We start from the raw sequence: 19,375 nt of genomic DNA, 5'->3' as shown, positions 1-19,375 counted from the left end.
TAATTCATAAAACTAGGATTATTAATTACCTTGTAATGTCTTTTAATATAATTACTTTATATATATTGAGTTCAATTATAAAGAATATAATTACTACTATACATATAGTAAAATACTTTTAGTGTGTGTGTATATATATATATATATACACTTTAAATATAAACATATTTACTTTCTATTTTGTGTTAACATTATAACAATTATAACTTATAAAATTATTAATTATAATATATATACCTTTGTTTATATAAACTTAATTACCTAAAAAGAAGTTGGGAGATTAGAATAGTTTTGAAACTTAGCTTTTTTTTTTTAATTTCATGTAATTAAGAACAAACCCATATAGTTACTNTTTTTGTTATTTAAGTTTATGTTATTTGTTTGGATATTTGTGTTTAGTTATTTAAGTTTATATTGTTATTTGGGTATTTATGTATAGTTATTTAAGTTTATATTGTTGTATGGATATTTATTTTTAGTTATTTAAGTTTATGTTTAAAATATTTGTTTTTGATTATTTAAATTTAAATTTTATTATTTTTGTTTTTATTAATTTAATTAGTAGTTAATTTTATGAAACACGTAAAGAAATATTATTATATATGTATACGGATTTAGGTAATTGGGTACCTATAAAGAAGATTTTAATAATTTTTTTAATCTAATCGGGTTTTTAAACGGATTATGATAATTATAAAGTAATAAAAATGTAATAGGGTTAGGATTAGGGTAATAATTTTAAAATTATTCGGATAGTTAAAAGGGTTAGGGTAGTTGATTTTTTATAAAATTAGAGTTTAGGTACCTTGAAATTATAAGGTACTCAACCCGTTAACATCTCTAATCAAAATTTCAATACTAATAAAAGAATCTTTTTGACTGAAGAAAAAAAAAAGCTTTTTAAAGATTAATTCCCCAAGATTCCTTTACCTCCATGCTTTCACACTATAGGGTTCTCACGACCTGGGGTTTGAGACTACATCATATAATTACTTACCATTCATTTCTTTCTTTATTTGTAAGAACCAGACAAATAATATTGAAAACAATTATTCCACCAATAACCCAAAAAAAAAAAATGAAAGAATTGTTCTTTGAATGACGTTAAGTGATGAGCATCACTCAGTTCACACTTAGGCTTTTCCAATTAAATTTCAACCCCAATTGGCCCATCCTATCTTATTATATATATATATTCATAGACAAGAATTTGGGGCCACCAAATTCAACCTGATTGCTTGTTAAAGTACCCAAATTTATTGTTGTCGAAAGATGAATTCCTTCTCTTTCCAAAGATATTGCATGTGAGCATGTAATCGAATGTTACAAACAGTGAGAAGTGGAAATTGAAGAAACTAGAAGAGGCTTAAGCATGATAGTTTATGTAATTATATACGTTGCTGCTCAAGTCATATACACCAACATGTAAGATATTATTTGTTTTAATTCATTAAGTCTCACGATTTTGTCTCATAAATTAAAAATATCTCATAAATTGAAGATAGGATGAACACTTAAATCTTCAATCATACTCTAATGCTTAATCAATGTGAAAATCATGATTCTTCTATCAGATCATGACGCAATGCGTGTGCTTTCCTGCTCGTGAAATGCTCCGTGTTCATTTTTGATAAACCCATTATAGTATTTGATCAGCTGACGTGAGAGATTAGAATGATTTGTGGGCTCTAGTCTTTTCAATTCTTCCTCTAAATCCAAATTAGTTTCTTCAAGTTTCTATCTCTTAAATAGTTTGTGCTGGTCAACTCGTTCAGAATTTCCTGTATTGGGCATCATTTTCATTTCACACCACTCTTGCCATTGGCTCTTGCAGCATCATCATCACCTTGTATAAAGTAGAAACACTATCAACACCATCCTTTTTTACTTATTTATCTTCACAATCTACATATACAATTACAAGTTGCACCAAATGTCATGATGTATTAACATTCACTATTCAATTATTGTCTAACATGTCAACATCGTCTGGCACGTTAATATTTTTAATAATAAATTTAAACGTAATTAATTATAAAAATCAAATTACATTAAAATAACAATGTACAAAGATTAAATTTGATAATTTTTTTAAAAAAAGAATTAAATTAAATAAAATAATTCTCGTCACTGCATCACATGATCTATGTTTCCACAAAACAACAAATAGATTAAGTCCAAATCTTGAATTTTTGTTGGGCAATATGAACAATGAAGGCTTCTTCCATAGAAAAAAACAGAAAACCCTTCACGCAACAGTGAAGAATTTTTTTTTTAATTTAATAAGGGAATCTTTAGATTATATCTCATGATATTCTAACTTAGGACTTTAGATCAAATTAATGGCCAAGTTCATCGACAAGATCATTAGATCAAATTGATGTATGATTAGTGATCGCAGATAAAGATGATCATTTGGCAGGTACACTAGCTGTCAACTCCTCTACTAGCACAGTTTGCTTTGACACCATGATTTTCCCTCTCTTTCTATCTCTTATCTCTGCCCTTGTGATAGTTTCAACTATCTAAAGGACAAGATGCCCCTACATAAATTGGATGGCCACTTTTGAAGCTAAGTATATGTTGACATTCTTATGCCCAATGAACATGAAAGCTATCTTTCCAATTTAAAAATTCTAGCCTTTTGGGGGTATGAGATAATCATATGTAGTGGTGCTTCTTTTCCTTGTTGTTTGAATATTATATTTTGTTGATGCCCCCTTTCTCCTTTTGGATTCAATGGTGAATATTAGAAATCATCAATCTCTTTTAAAGGCAGTGCCTGCCTACCCTTTCATTGCAACACATACCCTTTTCTGGCTTAGGAGTTTTCTCCCTTTTTGTTTTGAGTTTTGACCTCCTCTATGCCTATTGAAGGTGCCATGGCAATGCTTTTTCCATTGTTGTATGAGCTTTACAAGCTACTGATTCAAACAAGAGACATGAGGAAGTTTTCGGTTTTAGATACATAAGCGATAGTCTTTGTTCTTTTCTATTTATGTGATAGTTAAAACCTATAAATGGACAACTTTCACTATCATTTATAACCAATAAAACTTGAGATTGTTTATTTAGGAATGAAAGAAAGGGTGGGAAGAGAGTTTCATTCCAAATTGAAAAGTGAAAGCACTGAGGGAAGTCATCATCATATATGCTTGGATGTGCAGGCATTTATAGCTAGCACATCATTGTCATGAAAATGAGGGAAGTAAAAACCAAATCCAAATGAATGAATTAAGGGCTGCTTTTGAGCAAGGTGATTGATTCTTCTTTAGGCCAATTTGGCCACTTTCAGCCCCAGCAATAGGTCTTCTTGCAGGCCACCGCTACTACTCGAAGTCGATGTTGCTGCACTTTTTCCATGGGGCCTAAGCTACCTTTTTCCAAGGACGTTAGGGTTGGTGGGTTGACACTCCAACTTCTAGAAATAAGTCTCACCATTCTTTGTTTATTTTATTTTATTTTAAAAGCGAGCTTACTTGCTTAAAAGTTCTCACAACACTCACTGCAATTAAGCATATTATGCGTTTGCTTGGATGTTTTACAAGATAGAAATGGGAACAGAAAGGAAAATAGGCGGTGGAGCCAAGCCAATGAAATGTTAGTTGTTGGACCATCAAAGAAGTCAAATGAACTGTGGCCACTTGGGGTCTTGGGTATCTGGAGTCGCCTCACGTTTGTATGGGACTTTGTGTTTTTTTTTCTTTGATTAGACCTCCTCTCCACTCTGCTCCATGCAAACGTTACCCCTTTATTTGTCATCTAACTGCCATTTGGAATTGGGCTGCTGCTTGCCTTCTGCTCCACCCTTCATCAATCAGCTTTCTAAAGATTTTGCCTTGATTTTCCCTTTTTTTTTCTTTTGATGATTTATATCTAGTATTTTCTGTAAGAACCTTCACAAAATCCTTAAAGTTTTGGGCCTAAAATGTTTGAGTTTCTTCATCGTAATCCAATCACCCTACAAAGCACATGGGACTCTCTACATGCAATGCTTAGAGAGCTTTCATGTCCATGACTGATCCAAGTCCAATCTTAGGTTACAGTGAATTGTGCTCAGCATGAACCCCATAAAGCAACATTCTTAATCTTAAATTGACATTATGATTGCGATTGGCAATGAAAAGGTTTTGAGAGAAGGGATTAAGTGACCTTAATCTTAATTTGGCATTGCGATTGTGATTAGTTATGAAAATTATCTAGGGAAGGGATTTGGCGAAACAATAAGAAAGGGAGAAGGGAGCCTAAACTAGTTCTTGCTCCCTCAAACTAAGTTTATCTTCAGTAATGGAATGAACTGTTTATAACCATGAAATGTTTTAGAACGATTTGGATTTCCAGGTATGGATTGGTATGATCAATCAGAAAACACCCTTTGAGCCTTTGTCATCGTTAGCCAGTATCTGACAGGAGGGAGGGTGGAACTGCAGCTCAGTAACCTCAGTCAAGGTTTAGGCCAAAATCTCATGGGAAAGGAGCCAAAAGTCAAGTACAGTACATGAAATGAAATGAAATCTATCAGGTAGGCATGGTTCTGTCGTTAAATAGCAACACTTTTTCATGTATGCACTACTCATTCATGTATGCAGGTTAAAATACCTGTTTTGTGTAAGTTATGTATTAACCAGTACAGCATGGATCTCTAAAAAGACTCTTCATCAATTTCTTGGGGCCAGAAGAAGATCAAATAACTGTGTAACTGAGAGTACAAGAATCGAACAAGAGTTTCAAAATGATTCAAGAATTACTAACTAATGATAACTTCTCTGTCAAAACAATATAACATGACTTTGTGAAAACACTATTGATACATCTATACAAGTTATTTGAGCGACTAAACTTCAGTTTATATTGAATCTACATTCATCTTAATTAAAAAATAACAACAAAATGAACTCACTATATAATCACCAGAAGCTAGAACTTTCTTCTGATTCGGAGCTCTCATCAGGTGGAGATTCATAGATATCTGAATTTTCATAAGCATAGGAATCCTCAGAAACTTCCGATTTTTCATAAACAGGAGCCTCATGATTTTCGTTTTCTTCCATTTGAACAAATTGTAGCAAGTAATATACTCCATTAACCACATCATAAACCATCAAACCAATCCTACCTCCAACCCAACTCCCCAAATGACTTCCCACAAGATAACCAACCCTCCCAAGCCTTTGCTCACCAAGAAAACCCCCACCATAGGCACCAAATAACGTTCCAGTACCCCTCAGAAATCCTTCTGCGATAGTACCACCATAGTATATAGCTTCAAAAAAGTCCCATCCAGAGGAAATAATAGGACCTATAATGCGCTTGGCTTGTCGTGTTGCCAACTTCGCTGCCTTTTTCCCCTCTATTTGGGCAAGTTTAGCCGCATCTTTAGCAGACATTCCTTGTGAGACCGCATCCTCTATTGCCTTTTCAATTGCAACATTCCTTGCTCTCTCAACATGGGCGGATCTAATGTTGTAGAAATAAAGCTTCACACCCTCCTTCACTGCACAGGCTACGGAACCAGAGCCCATATCAAAGCAATTTAATATAGTAAATTTCCCACTTTGGGATGATGCCTCCTCCCCAACCAATTGCCTGCATTTTTCAGCTATAAAATGAAAAAAAAGAATCAAATTAAAGAGTCATAAAGTTATACAACTGAGCAAGAAAAATGCATATAAGAGCATTGGAAAAGGCAGATATTGACATACTTTTAGTATAATTCTGAAAAATACATGAAACCCAGAAATGTAAAAAGGGTTATTACCCAGTTTACAGAACTACCAAATTAGTCCATAGAAGTTAACAAACAAGAGAAAAATTAACATAACTTGAATCAAAGACTCTAAAATTTACTTTACACAAAGTCAAAAAAATTCTTGCAATAAAGGTCAAAATTTTAACATCAACAAACAAATGCAGTCAATTAAATCATTCAAATCATCATTTCTATATCTATTCAAGGCAAAATTTCACCAATATGGAAAGAAATTAAAGCAAAATGAAACATTAAGTGCATATTGGAGGACATTTTTGGGGGGTTTTACCTGTGATACTGAGGATGATGACTCCAGCTATGCAGAGCAAAAGCTGAACTCTTTTCTTTTGGAAATCCATCCGCAACTGTTTCAAAAGAGAGAAATTGGCCAAATTCTAAAAAAATATGTCCCTAATTTCCTAATTTCGTTAGCCCTAATTCTGGGTTTAAGCAGAGGAGACGATGAGATCAGAGTCAAGAGTCAAGACGCAGAGAATCTGTTGCCCACGTGCAGTGGAAACTCATAGTTTATCATGGGCCAGAGGTGGCCCACGATCCGCTTCAAGCCCACTACAGTAAGCTATTGGAAGGTCAAAATCTCTATTTTTTCTTTTATTTTTTATCTAATTTTACAGATTTTCATTGTTGCCACTATTTAAATTTATATTCTTTATACAGATTTAGAAATTGAAGATTTGCATTATTATTTTTTGTAATATGGTGAAGAGTATCCCAAGCTTTGCCCAGATTTAATGCCCTTTCCGAACGATCTTAAAGATGCAATCTTTACATCGACTTGATTCATTCAAGATTTCACTCCTTGAATGCTCTCTACAAAGATCAACACTTGATTGACAAGGAAAGAAGATATTCATCATGACTACAAATTATAGTTTCTTCTATATCATCCAAACTAGAGTGTCCTATGACTACTTGATCTTTGGGGTCCTTGATCTTTAAGGTGTGGTTGCTGATCACAATTGCTTTCAAGTACATGATATCCCCTTCTTTAGTTCTGGACTAAGATTGATTTCGATGCCGAAAACAATCGTTTGAAGTAACCTGAATGTTCCCTCACTACCATTTCCTGTGGCTCATCTCAACACCTGAATGAGCATGGCGTAGCAGAGTTGAACTCCTGCAATAATGAAAGACTTTGTGCGTGTGGGGCTGTCGGGTTTAAGAACACTTCATTTGCTTAGTATTTTCGCGGATAAGCAGATTTTCTATGAGAAACATGAAAAAATGAAGATTAAACTAAAGTATCTTTAAACTTAAAGAAGACAGCATGCTTCGACAATTAAATAAACGTTTCAACCAGAAAGTTAGAAACAGTACCTGAATCAGAAAAATGTGGTGAGTTCTGAAGACTTGAGGAGCATGTTGCAGTATCCCTTGCAAGATAAGCATATAAATGCATGCTGTAGAGACAGAACCAAGATAAAAAAGGCTGCCAAGGTTGTACAAGACGATTGGAACTATCTTTTATAAACATTAACATGATGAACTACTGGACATTCTCTCAAATCAAGTGATCAACAAGCCAATAAAATAATTGGCCATGGTGAAACCAAATAAGTTTTTCTTTTAAAAGGGTTATCAGCTGGCTGAGATGCTATACAGATGCCCTTCTATGTCTGGAACAAAGCCTTTCTCCACCATTTCCTCTTTAACTATCTCATAAGTTGTTCGATTTGGGATCAAACCCTTCTCTAACATCTCATTAAGAAGTCCATTTGCATCTTCTAGTTTGCCCTTCTTACAAAAACCCTTTATCAGCACATTGTATGTTACAACATTAGCCCGCCTCCCATCTTTCTCCATTTGTGTTCTAACATTCAAAGCTGCCCTGAGGTTTCCCTCCCTACAATGGCCAAGCATCAAAGTATTATAAGTCACATGATTTGGTCTCAAACCTATCTTAACCATCTCATCCAAGACTCTTGCTGCCTTTCTTGACTCTCCTTCCTTGCAAAATGCATCTATCAGTATATTATATGTTACAACATCAGCTTTCAAACCATTATTTATCATTTCATTAATAAGCTTTCTAACAACTGGAATGTTTCCCTCTCTACATAAACCAGTAATTAAGCAGTTATAGGTTGAAACATCATGGAAAATACCTCTATCTACCATAGATTTATGCAGAGCAAATGCATCCTCCATCCTCCCATCCTTACAATAGGCATCTATCAGGGTATTATATGTTATAACAGTGGGGGCAATCCCTTTTTTTACAATATTATCAAACAAGTCAGTAGCTTCCTTCATCTTACCCTTCTTACCAAACCCATTTATAAGTACATTATAAGTAACAACATTTGGCTTCAAACCTAATCCTACCATTTCATCCGGCAGACCAATAGCTTCATCCAGCCTCCCCTCCAAACACAATCCATTAATCAAATTATTATATGTAACCACAGTAGGTTTCAAACCCTGTGTTCGCATTTCCTCAAACACCCTCATAGCAGCCGAAATGTTCTCATCCTTACAAAACCCATCAATCAATATATTGAAAGTAATCTCATTAGGTCTAACTTCACTCTCAATCATTTCTTTCAAAATAGCATCTGCTTTGTACATTTTCCCAATCCCACCTTTCTTGCAATAACCATTAATAAGAGCATTATAGGTAAACACATCTGGCAAAAACCCCCACGCCTTCATGTCCTGAATAGCATCTCTTGCCTTATTCAATTTCCCAACTTTACACATCCCATTAATTATAATATTAAAACTAATTACATTAACCTCAACCCTCCTTCTAATCATCTCTTTATACACATAATCTACATCCCCAATCTCATTCTCCTTCACCAAAGCACTCAACAGAGGATTACAGGATGTCACTGATAACTTAAACGCATAGTCACCAGCTCTCTTAAAAGCCTCAAATCCTAAACGGGTTTTCATATTCTCCACATAAGCCAATACCAACATATCAGCAATTATTGAATTAGCACAAAAACTATCACCACATATCGAAATAGCATGAAAAACAGAAGGAACTGAAATGGAGTTCTCATTCTTCACAAAACCATGCAAAAAAGATCTAACTTTCGGATACCTTTTAGCATTGGCAAGTGAATGTAACAGCTTACAACTGAGTTCTAATGAGTGGGAGAGATTGAACTCTTTCTCTGACCATCTAAAGTACCTACAATATAGCAACAACAAAACAAATTAGCACCCAAAGAAAAACAAAAAAAAAAAAAATTCGCGTACCCTTCAAGCTGGGTTCCTAAAGTACCTTAGAGTGAGGTCTGGGTCAGTCTTAGAGTCAAGCAGTTGTTGAAGAAGTGTACTGGGGCTTACGTTTTGCAGATGGGATTTGAGCTTATTCCAGCGTTGTTTTGATAAGAGTTCTGTAATGCTTGGTGATGGGATGTTGTCTGAGGAGAATAGCCTCAAGGCATGCTTGTTTCCAGGGAAAATGTTCCCAAGTCTAAACTTGCCATCAAAAAGGATGGATCTTGGGTGCATCAGAGAGAGACGCGGCTGAAAGCAGGGTTCTTCTAAGAAGAAACGAAACGAGGAGTATATGTACATCGCAACTCTATTGGTGTCAAAGCCCCTTAAGACCTTTATAAGTGAGACCTAGAGAACCAGGCTTAGTGGACTGTGGGGCCGGGATCCTCTCTCCATACTTTGCGGTGAACCCCACTCGCCTCGTTGCCATCGAACGGGGCTGTCTATGTTGGGGTCTTTCTCCGGTGTTCCCCGTGTGGTAAAGAAAACAAACCCCGATTGTTTGCCCCCTCAAGAGCGAGATATCCCCAGTAGACTTCTTGCCCCCTCAAGAGGTTTGCAGGCGGGAGCTTGGTACACAGCTGGACGCGTGTACCCCAGCGCTACTCTGTTTCCTCGCCTCTGGGCCAACCCCAACCCCTCTTTTTTCCTTTGATCAAATTACAAATAGCCTGTTCAGGAATTGATTGACTTAACGTGACATGCCTGAAAAATCAATATATCCCATAGTTTTATATTCATTTTCATCAGGATATTTTATAAGTTTTGTCTTGATAAAAGGAAATTTTGTAAAAACTGCAACTCTCTTGCTGAATAAGAGAAACATGTTTTTCTGAGATATGTGTTGTCATTGGTAGGAACGTAGAGGGTACAAATTTAATGCTTGGGATATGTCTTCATGGTTCTACAATAAGTTGGTTCTAATAGAAATTGCTAGAAATCTCTAATAGGTAAGAAGCAAACCAAGTTGGCAATTAACAATTTGTCTGCCTTACAACACTTCCTAGCAAAAGTTATCCTTTCTAATGACTCTTCCAACTTGAAACAATGTAAACGAAGCAAGTTGAATCAGTGTTGTGTTCTGGTTTCATGTCCCTGATTTTTGGGAATAGGTTGCCCGTAGTTTCTCACTGAAACAGGGAGTGTAGGCCTTCTTTATTAGGACATATTGGTACTTACAATATCCCAATATAAGGGCAAAACGGTCAGCGTATCCCATAATCCAAGGGTTTATGAGGGGCTTTAGTGGCTCCAACCTCCAACCTCCCCAAAACCCAAACTTTCCTCTTCAAACCTTACTCCAATGGCGCTTCTCCCGCTTCCAGTTTAACCAAACGCCGCCATAAAAGATTCAAGTTCTGTCTTCCATCCCCACCAATGCTGAAACTGTTATCCTCCTCCTCTTCTCGCGTCCACTGCCTCTCCACAGCAACTCCGAGCCTCCTAGTCAAGCCCGATTCCAATTCGGTCTTCCATGCAGTGGGTCGACTTACCGGGTTGACTCGGAGGAGCCCCACGAATTCGCTCTTCAGGGCTTTCTTCTGTTCCGAATCCAGCGATGGGTCCGGGTCGAATTCCGGGTCCGAACCAGTGGTTGAGGTCGAGGTAAAGGGAGTCGAGTCTGAGTCCAATGGGTCTGACTCGAAAGCATCGTCGGCGATCGTGCCGACTTACCCCAGGCCAGAGGATTATTTAACGGTTTGTTTTGGAAATTATGAATCTTTCTGCGGTGGGAGTTTGTTTAGTTGCTGAGAACATGAAGGAAAATGCCTTTTTTTTTCAAAGAAAAAAATCTAGTTTTTATGATCTTTGTTGCTAGTTAAAATTGTTATAATTTGGTCAATGTGTTAATGGTTCTCACTGTTGCAGGCTACTGGTTATGTAAAGTTAGTTTTTTATCATTTCATTTCATTGTTTGAGTTAATGATATGAGAGTACATTAGTGAATTTGCAAATCCTTATATTTTTTAGTACTTTATTACCCCCTAAAACATACAAATTGTGAAGGTGTTTTCTTTACTTGATGGCACTTGTTGAAACTATGAACTACATTAATAAAGCTCTGTATTTGTTCTGTCCCACATTTGTTTAACGAATTCTTTATCATATTTTTTTGCAGGTTTTGGCACTACCTTTGCCACATAGACCTCTTTTCCCAGGTTTCTACATGCCCATTTATGTTAAGGTATGACATGCTCTCCACTTAAATGGAGTATGAAATTCTCGCCATGTTCCCTTAGGGTAGTGTATCCTACATTGTTGGACTTTAAGGTGTCTTACGGTTTATAGCTTGGCATGATACAACTTAAGTTGGTTATGTGTGTAGTGTTTAGTGATATTAATCAAATGTAAATTTAAAATCTTGTTGCAGTGATTTTTATCAATTTGATTGTAGATCTTATCTGGCCAACTTGTATGTGTGGCATCTTAAAGTAGCACCATATCATAGAGAACCTTTTCTAAAGCAAAACCATGGTTTTATAACTCAATAAAAATGTGCTCACTGTGCACTGATATTCTACTACTTAATGGTGGTGATAATATCTTGTTCAGTTTGTAGCTGGCACTATTATCTAGGACTTCAGGTCAATGTATTCTCTTACCAAGTTGCTTTCTTATGCAGGATCCTAAGGTGTTAGCAGCTTTGCAAGAAAGCCGGAAAAGGCAAGCTCCATATGCTGGTGCCTTCCTTCTTAAAGATGAACCAGGGACAGAGTCCAGCCCTAGTTCTGAAACAGAGAAAAGTGTATATGATATTAAAGGAAAGGAGTTATTTAATCGTCTTCATGAAGTTGGCACCCTTGCCCAGGTATCTTCTTTTGTCGCTATTTGTTTGGTAAAATAAAAGCTCCTTCTGTATCTTGATTAGTGTTAAATGCAATAATTTAAACAGCAGTTAAAGATGTATGCAACAATATAAAATGTCCATTTTTTGATGTTTCAGATTTCAAGTATCCAAGGAGATCAGGTTATCCTTATTGGTCACAGGCGGCTTCGAATAACAGAGATGGTGGGTAGAATGACCCCGAAATATATGTTTTTAGCCTTTGAAAATTTTCTGTTCGTGTAAAGTTATCTCTGTCCTACCATACTTGGAATCTTTTTTAGATGCAAAACCTTCTGAACTTAAATAACATGGTTTTTTTACAGGTCAGTGAAGATCCCCTTACGGTCAAAGTTGATCATCTGAAGGTGTGTTGCCTATATGTTATCATTTCCACAATTTGTTCAAATTTCAAACACATAATTGACAGTTCCAAGTATGCAACCAATAGTTTATTAATCTATTGGTTCACTGAGTTGTCTTTATCCTGCAGGAAAAACCTTATGACAAGGATGATGATGTCATAAAGGCAACATCATTTGAGGTTATATCAACCCTAAGAGATGTTTTGAAAACTAGTTCCCTTTGGAGGGATCATGTTCAAACTTATAGTCAGGTGTGTTCTTTCTTCCAAAAGTTTGATTTGTTTTCGACCCTCAAAGTAGGTGGAGCCTCTGTTGAGTTTCGCATTATATGGGTCATCATTTATTTGTCAAGATACTTCAGCAAATATTCTATGATGAAATTTAATATTAGAATGAGTTAATATTTATTTTCATGGAAATCGCTTGTCGTAGAAATTGTTATATGTGCATCATATTTTTATATTTTCAAAATGATGAACTAAGTTGATTTGATCAATTAGCTTCCATGAGTTAATTGTAATATCTTTTTACTTTTGCCTTTTTTCTCAATATGTGCAGCATATAGGTGATTTCAATTTTCCAAGGTTAGCAGATTTTGGAGCTGCAATATCTGGTGCAAACAAATTGCAATGCCAACAAGTTCTTGAAGAGTTGGATGTAAGTGGATTGGATATATCTTACTGTTTATTACTAATCTTTGAAAGTCAGTGTTTGTTTGTTTTGTATTTGGGCAATATTACAAGTCACACACTTTTACTAGTAGAATTATGTGATGCTGCTGTCTACACCTTATGGAATTGCATCGAAACCAATTTGGTTGTTTTTATCTATATTGTTCGCATTAGGTGCATAAGCGTTTACAACTTACATTGGAATTAGTGAAAAAGGAAATGGAAATCAGCAAGATTCAGGTACTTCATGCCATTGAATTTCACTGCACCTTTATATTTAAATTTTTCATTGCTGTTTGATTTAGAGTAGGTCTAAATCATTTTGGGGGTTATTTTTAGGAATCAATTGCAAAAGCAATAGAGGAAAAGATAAGTGGTGAACAACGGCGATACTTGTTGAATGAGCAGCTTAAGGCGATAAAGAAGGTATTTGGTTACACTGGATTATCATTTACATATTTCTTAGGTGGTAATGCTATTCCCATTTATATTTACAGAGTATAGTCAATGCACCCCCATTTAATCTTTCTATTTGCTGCAATTCAAGTCTCTATTCTTTATTCCAACTTTTCTCTTATGTAGAAATTAGAATGAATTTCATTTGTTCTGGTGCAGGAACTTGGGTTGGAAACGGATGACAAAACTGCACTTTCAGGTTAGTTCTTTACTCTCATATCCCCCCTTCCCTCCCTCCCTTGCTGGGTGCTTTATTCTCCTATGTTTTGCCTTGCCGGGTGCTTCAGTTTTTGCTGCATTGCTATATTGATGGGTCCTACTACGTCTAATAGAGTTACCACTTCAGTCCTCAGATGGATCAAAGAAGTAGTCTAATTGTTTATTTTTATTATTATTATTTTTTTGAACCATCTGTATGACATTTGCTGTACTTTCTGTTCCTTCATTGCAGCAAAGTTTAGGGAAAGACTTGAACCAAATAGAGAGAAATGCCCACCTCATGTCTTGCAAGTTATAGAAGAGGAGTTAACAAAACTACAACTGTTAGAGGCCAGTTCGAGTGAATTTAATGTAACTCGTAACTATCTGGATTGGTTGACAGTACTTCCTTGGGGAAATTACAGGTTTGTTTGCTTCTGCAAGGGAATACATGTTAAGATTTACATTATGCAATGTCTGAAAATGATTTGGCGTTGATATCATTTTTTAAATACATTCGTTAAATAAATCCCGATTCTCACATACAAGTGGTTGTGATGAGAACTAAGGAACAACTCATCAAAATTTAAGAGTTCCATGTGTATACTCATCTCCAATGTTCTTCATTTCTCTATGCAGTGATGAGAACTTTGATGTCCTTCGGGCGCAAACAATTCTTGATGAAGACCATTATGGATTAACTGATGTTAAGGAAAGAATATTGGAATTTATAGCTGTTGGAAAACTCAGAGGAACTTCACAAGGTTGGTAGAGTTTCTTTTCTCTAATAGATTTGTATTGAAATTGCAGTTGAATGGGATGTTTGATGATTTTCTGTCAGACTGATACTTCTCTGGCAGGCATCTGCAATGCAGTATTATGTGAACCGTTATTTTATTCCTCTTTGATTACAATCATAATAACTTAAAAAATGCTTGAGGAAGTGCAAACTTGTTCATGTGAAGTACCCAACTAGGAGAGCCGAATTCAAAAAACAAAGGCCAAGAAATAAATAAAGACAACTACTAGATTTTGAGGATGAACCATATATGTGAAAAGTTTGTCCTAAAAGAAATTAGCCACGGTTGACCTTTTCTGTTAGTATTCCATGATAGTGATGTAGCATTGATCAACCTCCACTTTATACCCAAATATTCTAAACAACGGACTCCAGTGAGAGGAAATCTCAAACTAAGTGGAGCAATATATGTATATGTGGCTGCTTGAAGTATAAAATGTTGCATGGCATAGCTAACCTATTCTATATATGGTTGCCCAAACATTTTATATTTCGCAGTTAAGAAACTTTTGTCTATTTATCTCTCATTAAGAACTGACATGGTTTAGGCCCCTGTATCTTAGCTGATAACTGAATCCAAATCTCAAGAAGCCAACCCTTTTATCTCCTTTTCTTCTTTAAGAATACCCTTGTGTATGTACTAGTAAGGAAAGGGGTTGATGTGCTGGACTCCTACTAGCTTGAGTTTGTTGATTGTCTACTCTATATTGTAGTTTCTTAACATGGTTTTGTTAAATTAATAAATCTTGTTGAGCCCAATCATCATTAGGCTTCAACATTAATGCATGAAGTTGAAGCATATAAACTGGCTATCAGTCTTAAGTTCAAACTAACAGCAAAGGCTGATTCATGATCTTTTGGTAATGTGTCACAGGTAAAATTATCTGTCTCTCAGGTCCACCTGGAGTGGGCAAAACTAGTATTGGTCGTTCCATTGCCCGTGCTTTGAACCGTAAATTCTTTCGGTTCTCTGTTGGAGGACTGTCTGATGTTGCGGAAATCAAGGTAGTAACACACCTTGTGCTCTGATTAACATCAGTGAACATCTGACAGCATCATTTTGTTAATCCTTTTTGTTATATCCTAATTTGCATCCAGGGGCATCGTCGAACCTATATTGGTGCTATGCCAGGAAAGATGGTGCAGTGCCTGAAAAATGTGGGCACAGCAAATCCTCTTGTGCTAATTGATGAGATAGACAAGGTAACTTACAAGCTAATGTTTGCAAACTTTGAATTGATTTTGGGTTTCTAGAGTCACTCTTCTCTTTCTTCCTTGGGTATGGGCATTATATATTAATGCTTATATAGTAATTAGTTAGTCCTACCATTTACTCTTCTTTAATTTCATAATGGTTGATCAGTTGAATTCTAACATAATGGCAGTTGGGAAGGGGACATGCTGGAGATCCAGCAAGTGCTTTGCTGGAGCTCCTTGATCCTGAGCAAAATGCTAACTTTTTGGACCACTATCTTGATGTTCCAATTGACCTATCAAAGGTATGTTGGTTTATGATTTGGAGGATCTATGTTAGCTTACTTTGCCTTTTGATCATTTTCAAGCATTTGTGTAAGATTTATAAGGGCAACTTGATGCCTCACATGCCTTGAGCATTTGGTTGCAGGTTCTGTTTGTTTGCACAGCAAATGTTGTGGACAACATACCAAATCCCCTCTTGGACAGGATGGAGGTAATTGCTATTGCTGGGTACATCACTGATGAGAAAATGCACATTGCCAGAGACTATCTGGAGAAAACTGCACGAGAAGCATGTGGTATCAAACCTGAACAGGTCTTTTCCCTTCAATGCCTGCTCTCCCTCTTTCCCCTTTTCCCTCAACACACACGAATGCATGCATGAGCAATCACAGGATCTTGTAAACATGCAAGCATAAAGATTCAAAATGGAGAATAACTATTTGAAAGTTGTCACTTCCAATCACTAAGGTGGAACAAATATGGAATTCGACTTGAGCCTTTTGTAAAAAACATCCACTTCTCTCATGCATGTAACAGAAGTATGATTGGTAGCTTTGACTCCCTTGTATCCAGTGGATTGTGAACTAAGTTATTATAGGTTGTGCTAGTAATATAAGCCAAAATAGCACATTACCTCGTAAATATATATGTATGGAGAGTTTCCTCTCCTTTTCCCTTTCTTTCCAACCATTCTTGGGTAAAGAGTACATTAATTGCATATGTTTTCTTTGTTGGCATATTCCTATACGGATCTTTTTGTTATCAAGTTTATCATGATGATATTTCTGTTTTTATGGAGATGTTTCAGAGAAAAGGAGAGTATTTTGACTTATCTTCAAACTGTTTCTTCCAGGTTGAGATAACTGATGCAGCTCTTCTTGCCCTAATAGAAAACTACTGCCGAGAAGCAGGGGTTCGAAACCTTCAAAAGCACATAGAAAAGATCTATCGTAAGGTTTGCTCAATTACCTATCTTAAGATGATGAAGAAAAACTTAAATGTAGCAATAAAAGGGGGTTTCAATCGTATAGCATTACAGTACACAGTCACTTGGGTTCACTTGCACATACACTCTCTTTCTCTCCTGTGAATCTAGGACATGAATTAAAACTATGTTGATGTATGGCAGATTGCTCTTCGACTTGTGCGAGAAGGATCATCAAATGAATCTGCCATTAGTGGAGAGGTGGTCCAACCTGCTGAAGCCACAGCAGAAGTTGTTAATGAATCTGATCAGCATGCAGGTGCAAATAAGACTGGTGTTGAAGTTGAATCAGTAGGGGACAACAGTCATGAACATACCTCTGAAACCTTTGTTCAGGTTGACACAGTTCAGACAAGTGATCAGCCTAAGGATTCAAAGGTAATTAAAACTTATACAGTTGAAGAACTTATTGATGTTTTTCCTGATAGAGATTATCAAGTTAACCATACCCTATGCCAATCTTTGATCTTTTGCAATTTTTTTCCTTCTAAAGTAGAGTACAGGAACATAGGACTTTTAACATTTGTAGCTATGATAACAAAGTTGATGCACCTTCAGCAGGTTGTGCTAATTGTTAGGAATATTATGCCGATCTTGCTTCTGTCCCACTTTACCCTTCCTTTTAGTCACCTGTATGGGTTAGTTCCATGCAAGATATGTATTCGAATTGCTTATTCTTGTAATTTCTCATTCAAGGTGTTTTTTTCCTGCAGGATGCAACAGATGCGGAGAAACTTCAGGAAGCTGAAGTAACTAAGGCAGTTGAGAAGGTGTTGGTGGATAATTCAAACCTAGCCGATTTTGTTGGGAAACCAGTTTTCCATGCAGAGCGCATCTATGATCAGACTCCAGTTGGAGTTGTGATGGGTCTAGCTTGGACTGCCATGGGTGGTTCCACCTTGTACATTGAAACAACTCAGGTTGAGCAAAGAGAGGGGAAAGGGGCCCTTCATTGCACTGGTCAACTTGGAGATGTTATGAAAGAAAGTGCACAAATTGCTCACACACTTGCTAGAGCCATTTTACAGGAGAAAGAACCAGATAACCCCTTCTTTTCCAATTCCGAACTTCATCTCCATGTTCCTGCTGGGGCCACCCCAAAGGATGGGCCCAGTGCCGGTTGCACCATGATCACTTCTATGCTGTCGCTTGCCATGAAGAAGCCCGTTAGGAAGGATCTAGCAATGACTGGGGAAGTGACTCTAACAGGGAGGATTCTTCCAATTGGAGGGGTAAGCTAAACAGACCTTTGAGGATCATCATTGTTATTATTACTATGTCAAATTCCTTTCTCCAATTCCTCTTAGGTCTCTGCTTGAAATAGAGTTTTATGATTATCTATCTCTTCATTTGGTTGTGAATCGTGAGAAACTATGCTGTCCCCTTCCTGTCCCACTTTTTATTGTATTCTTGTTCTCTGCCATTCATCTTTAAACTTAACAAATTTTGTAATCATCAGGTGAAGGAGAAAACAATAGCAGCAAGGAGGAGCGAAGTGAAGACCATCATATTCCCGTCTGCTAACAGACGGGATTATGATGAGCTTGCACCCAACGTTAAAGAAGGTATTGATGTTCACTTTGTAGATGTCTACAGTCAGATATTCAAATTGGCATTTGAATATGATAATAGTAATACAGGAAATTAGGTTCTTATTGCCAGCCAATGGTTTATATACACCATTGTCCTGGTTTCTTCCTGATTATTCTTTGTAATGCATCCCGGAAACCAAAACCCAGTTTTGTATTTGTCTTACATTAAAAATTTTCAATCAGGAAAATATCAAAGTAGAGCACAAATTTGTGATCATTGTTCCTCAACAAAGTCTGGGTTTCCAACAGACACAGGAAACAACAAAAGACAAAAATTTGTTGTTAATCAGAATATATGTGACAGAAGCATTTTCTTATTATAGATATGTCAATAAAGCTGACGAATCTAATAAATCTGGAAATAAATTTCAGGGTGGATTGGTGGCATTTCAATAGTGAAGAGGGATCTTTGGATTTATTTTCTGTTCTTTTTTAATCTTAATTTTAGTTTCAAGTTGGCATAATGACCTGGGAGACTGATCAAGACTCATTAATCCTCACTAAGGTGAGCTTGACATGGGACCTGGAAGGAAGAAAAACTCGTGCTCTGGCTCCTTAGACTTGGGAAGGAAGCATTGACAATGCCTTCCATCTTTGCTTCTGAGGCTTTCAGACAAGAGTCTGGTAATGCGATTTTCTTCCTCTTTTATAAGACATTACCAAGCATAATACACGTGCCCTCTACAGTAAAATACGAAGGTACAAACAGCAGAATGTTACACCGTCAATGCAATGACAACTTGGCCGGCCAGTATGGATAATGACTTGGCATAGAGCAGTAACCCAGATCATTTGCGACAGTTTAAAAATCCCACAACGATGCATGAACAAGAAGCAATCTGGCACTGTAGAACCATGAAGTCACATCCCAAGCATTAAATTTTTACCCCACCAATGTCAACACATATCTCAGAAAAAGCCAAAAAGGGTGTTGGGGGTGGCCCAGAGGCGAGGAAACAGGATAGCTCTGGCATACACGCGTCCAATTGTGTAACGAGCTCC

General features: G+C 36.5%; 3 protein-coding genes across 3 annotated transcripts; 1 reads left to right on the top strand and 2 right to left on the bottom strand.

The window, feature by feature from the left end:
• Positions 4,642-6,347, bottom strand: LOC18600573. Its single transcript, XM_007031089.2, has 2 exons — positions 6,039-6,347; positions 4,642-5,599 (listed from the first exon to the last, which is right to left on the bottom strand). Exons 1-2 carry the CDS (start codon positions 6,106-6,108, stop codon positions 4,908-4,910), a joined length of 762 nt encoding a protein of 253 aa, XP_007031151.2. The 5' UTR covers positions 6,109-6,347; the 3' UTR covers positions 4,642-4,907.
• LOC18600572 (pentatricopeptide repeat-containing protein At1g09820) lies at positions 6,496-9,717 on the bottom strand. Its single transcript, XM_018122110.1, has 3 exons — positions 9,006-9,717; positions 7,088-8,912; positions 6,496-6,975 (listed from the first exon to the last, which is right to left on the bottom strand). Exons 1-2 carry the CDS (start codon positions 9,302-9,304, stop codon positions 7,349-7,351), a joined length of 1,863 nt encoding a protein of 620 aa, XP_017977599.1. The 5' UTR covers positions 9,305-9,717; the 3' UTR covers positions 6,496-6,975; positions 7,088-7,348.
• On the top strand, positions 10,217-18,693 carry LOC18600571 (lon protease homolog 1, mitochondrial). Its single transcript, XM_018122073.1, has 20 exons — positions 10,217-10,702; positions 11,124-11,189; positions 11,628-11,813; positions 11,949-12,014; positions 12,155-12,196; positions 12,322-12,444; positions 12,752-12,850; positions 13,039-13,104; positions 13,204-13,290; positions 13,480-13,519; positions 13,772-13,943; positions 14,158-14,282; positions 15,192-15,322; positions 15,416-15,520; positions 15,703-15,816; positions 15,942-16,109; positions 16,650-16,751; positions 16,926-17,159; positions 17,495-18,013; positions 18,241-18,693. The coding sequence occupies exons 1-20, from the start codon at positions 10,382-10,384 to the stop codon at positions 18,427-18,429; spliced, it is 2,955 nt and encodes a 984-aa protein (XP_017977562.1). The 5' UTR covers positions 10,217-10,381; the 3' UTR covers positions 18,430-18,693.

Source organism: Theobroma cacao, chromosome 5, assembly GCF_000208745.1.
Source record: "Theobroma cacao cultivar B97-61/B2 chromosome 5, Criollo_cocoa_genome_V2, whole genome shotgun sequence".
NCBI classification, from domain to species: domain Eukaryota; kingdom Viridiplantae; phylum Streptophyta; class Magnoliopsida; order Malvales; family Malvaceae; genus Theobroma; species Theobroma cacao.
The sequence above is the reverse complement of the archived record's forward strand: the minus strand, read 5'-3'. Positions and strand labels throughout refer to the sequence as shown.

What these genes read in the sequence shown, in the direction of transcription:
- LOC18600571 (XM_018122073.1), top strand. Translation starts at nt 10,382, where the DNA reads ATGCTGAAACTGTTATCCTCCTCCTCTTCTCGCGTCCACTGCCTCTCC. An exon ending in AGCTTAAGGCGATAAAGAAG is followed by an intron (nt 13,291 to 13,479) that starts GTATTTGGTTAC and finishes GTTCTGGTGCAG; the next exon opens with GAACTTGGGTTGGAAACGGA. An exon ending in TAATTGATGAGATAGACAAG is followed by an intron (nt 15,521 to 15,702) that starts GTAACTTACAAG and finishes ACATAATGGCAG; the next exon opens with TTGGGAAGGGGACATGCTGG.
- LOC18600573 (XM_007031089.2), bottom strand. Translation starts at nt 6,108, where the DNA reads ATGGATTTCCAAAAGAAAAGAGTTCAGCTTTTGCTCTGCATAGCTGGA. An exon ending in CATCATCCTCAGTATCACAG is followed by an intron (nt 5,600 to 6,038) that starts GTAAAACCCCCC and finishes TTCATTTTATAG; the next exon opens with CTGAAAAATGCAGGCAATTG.
- LOC18600572 (XM_018122110.1), bottom strand. Translation starts at nt 9,304, where the DNA reads ATGTACATATACTCCTCGTTTCGTTTCTTCTTAGAAGAACCCTGCTTT. An exon ending in GACCCAGACCTCACTCTAAG is followed by an intron (nt 8,913 to 9,005) that starts GTACTTTAGGAA and finishes GCTATATTGTAG; the next exon opens with GTACTTTAGATGGTCAGAGA.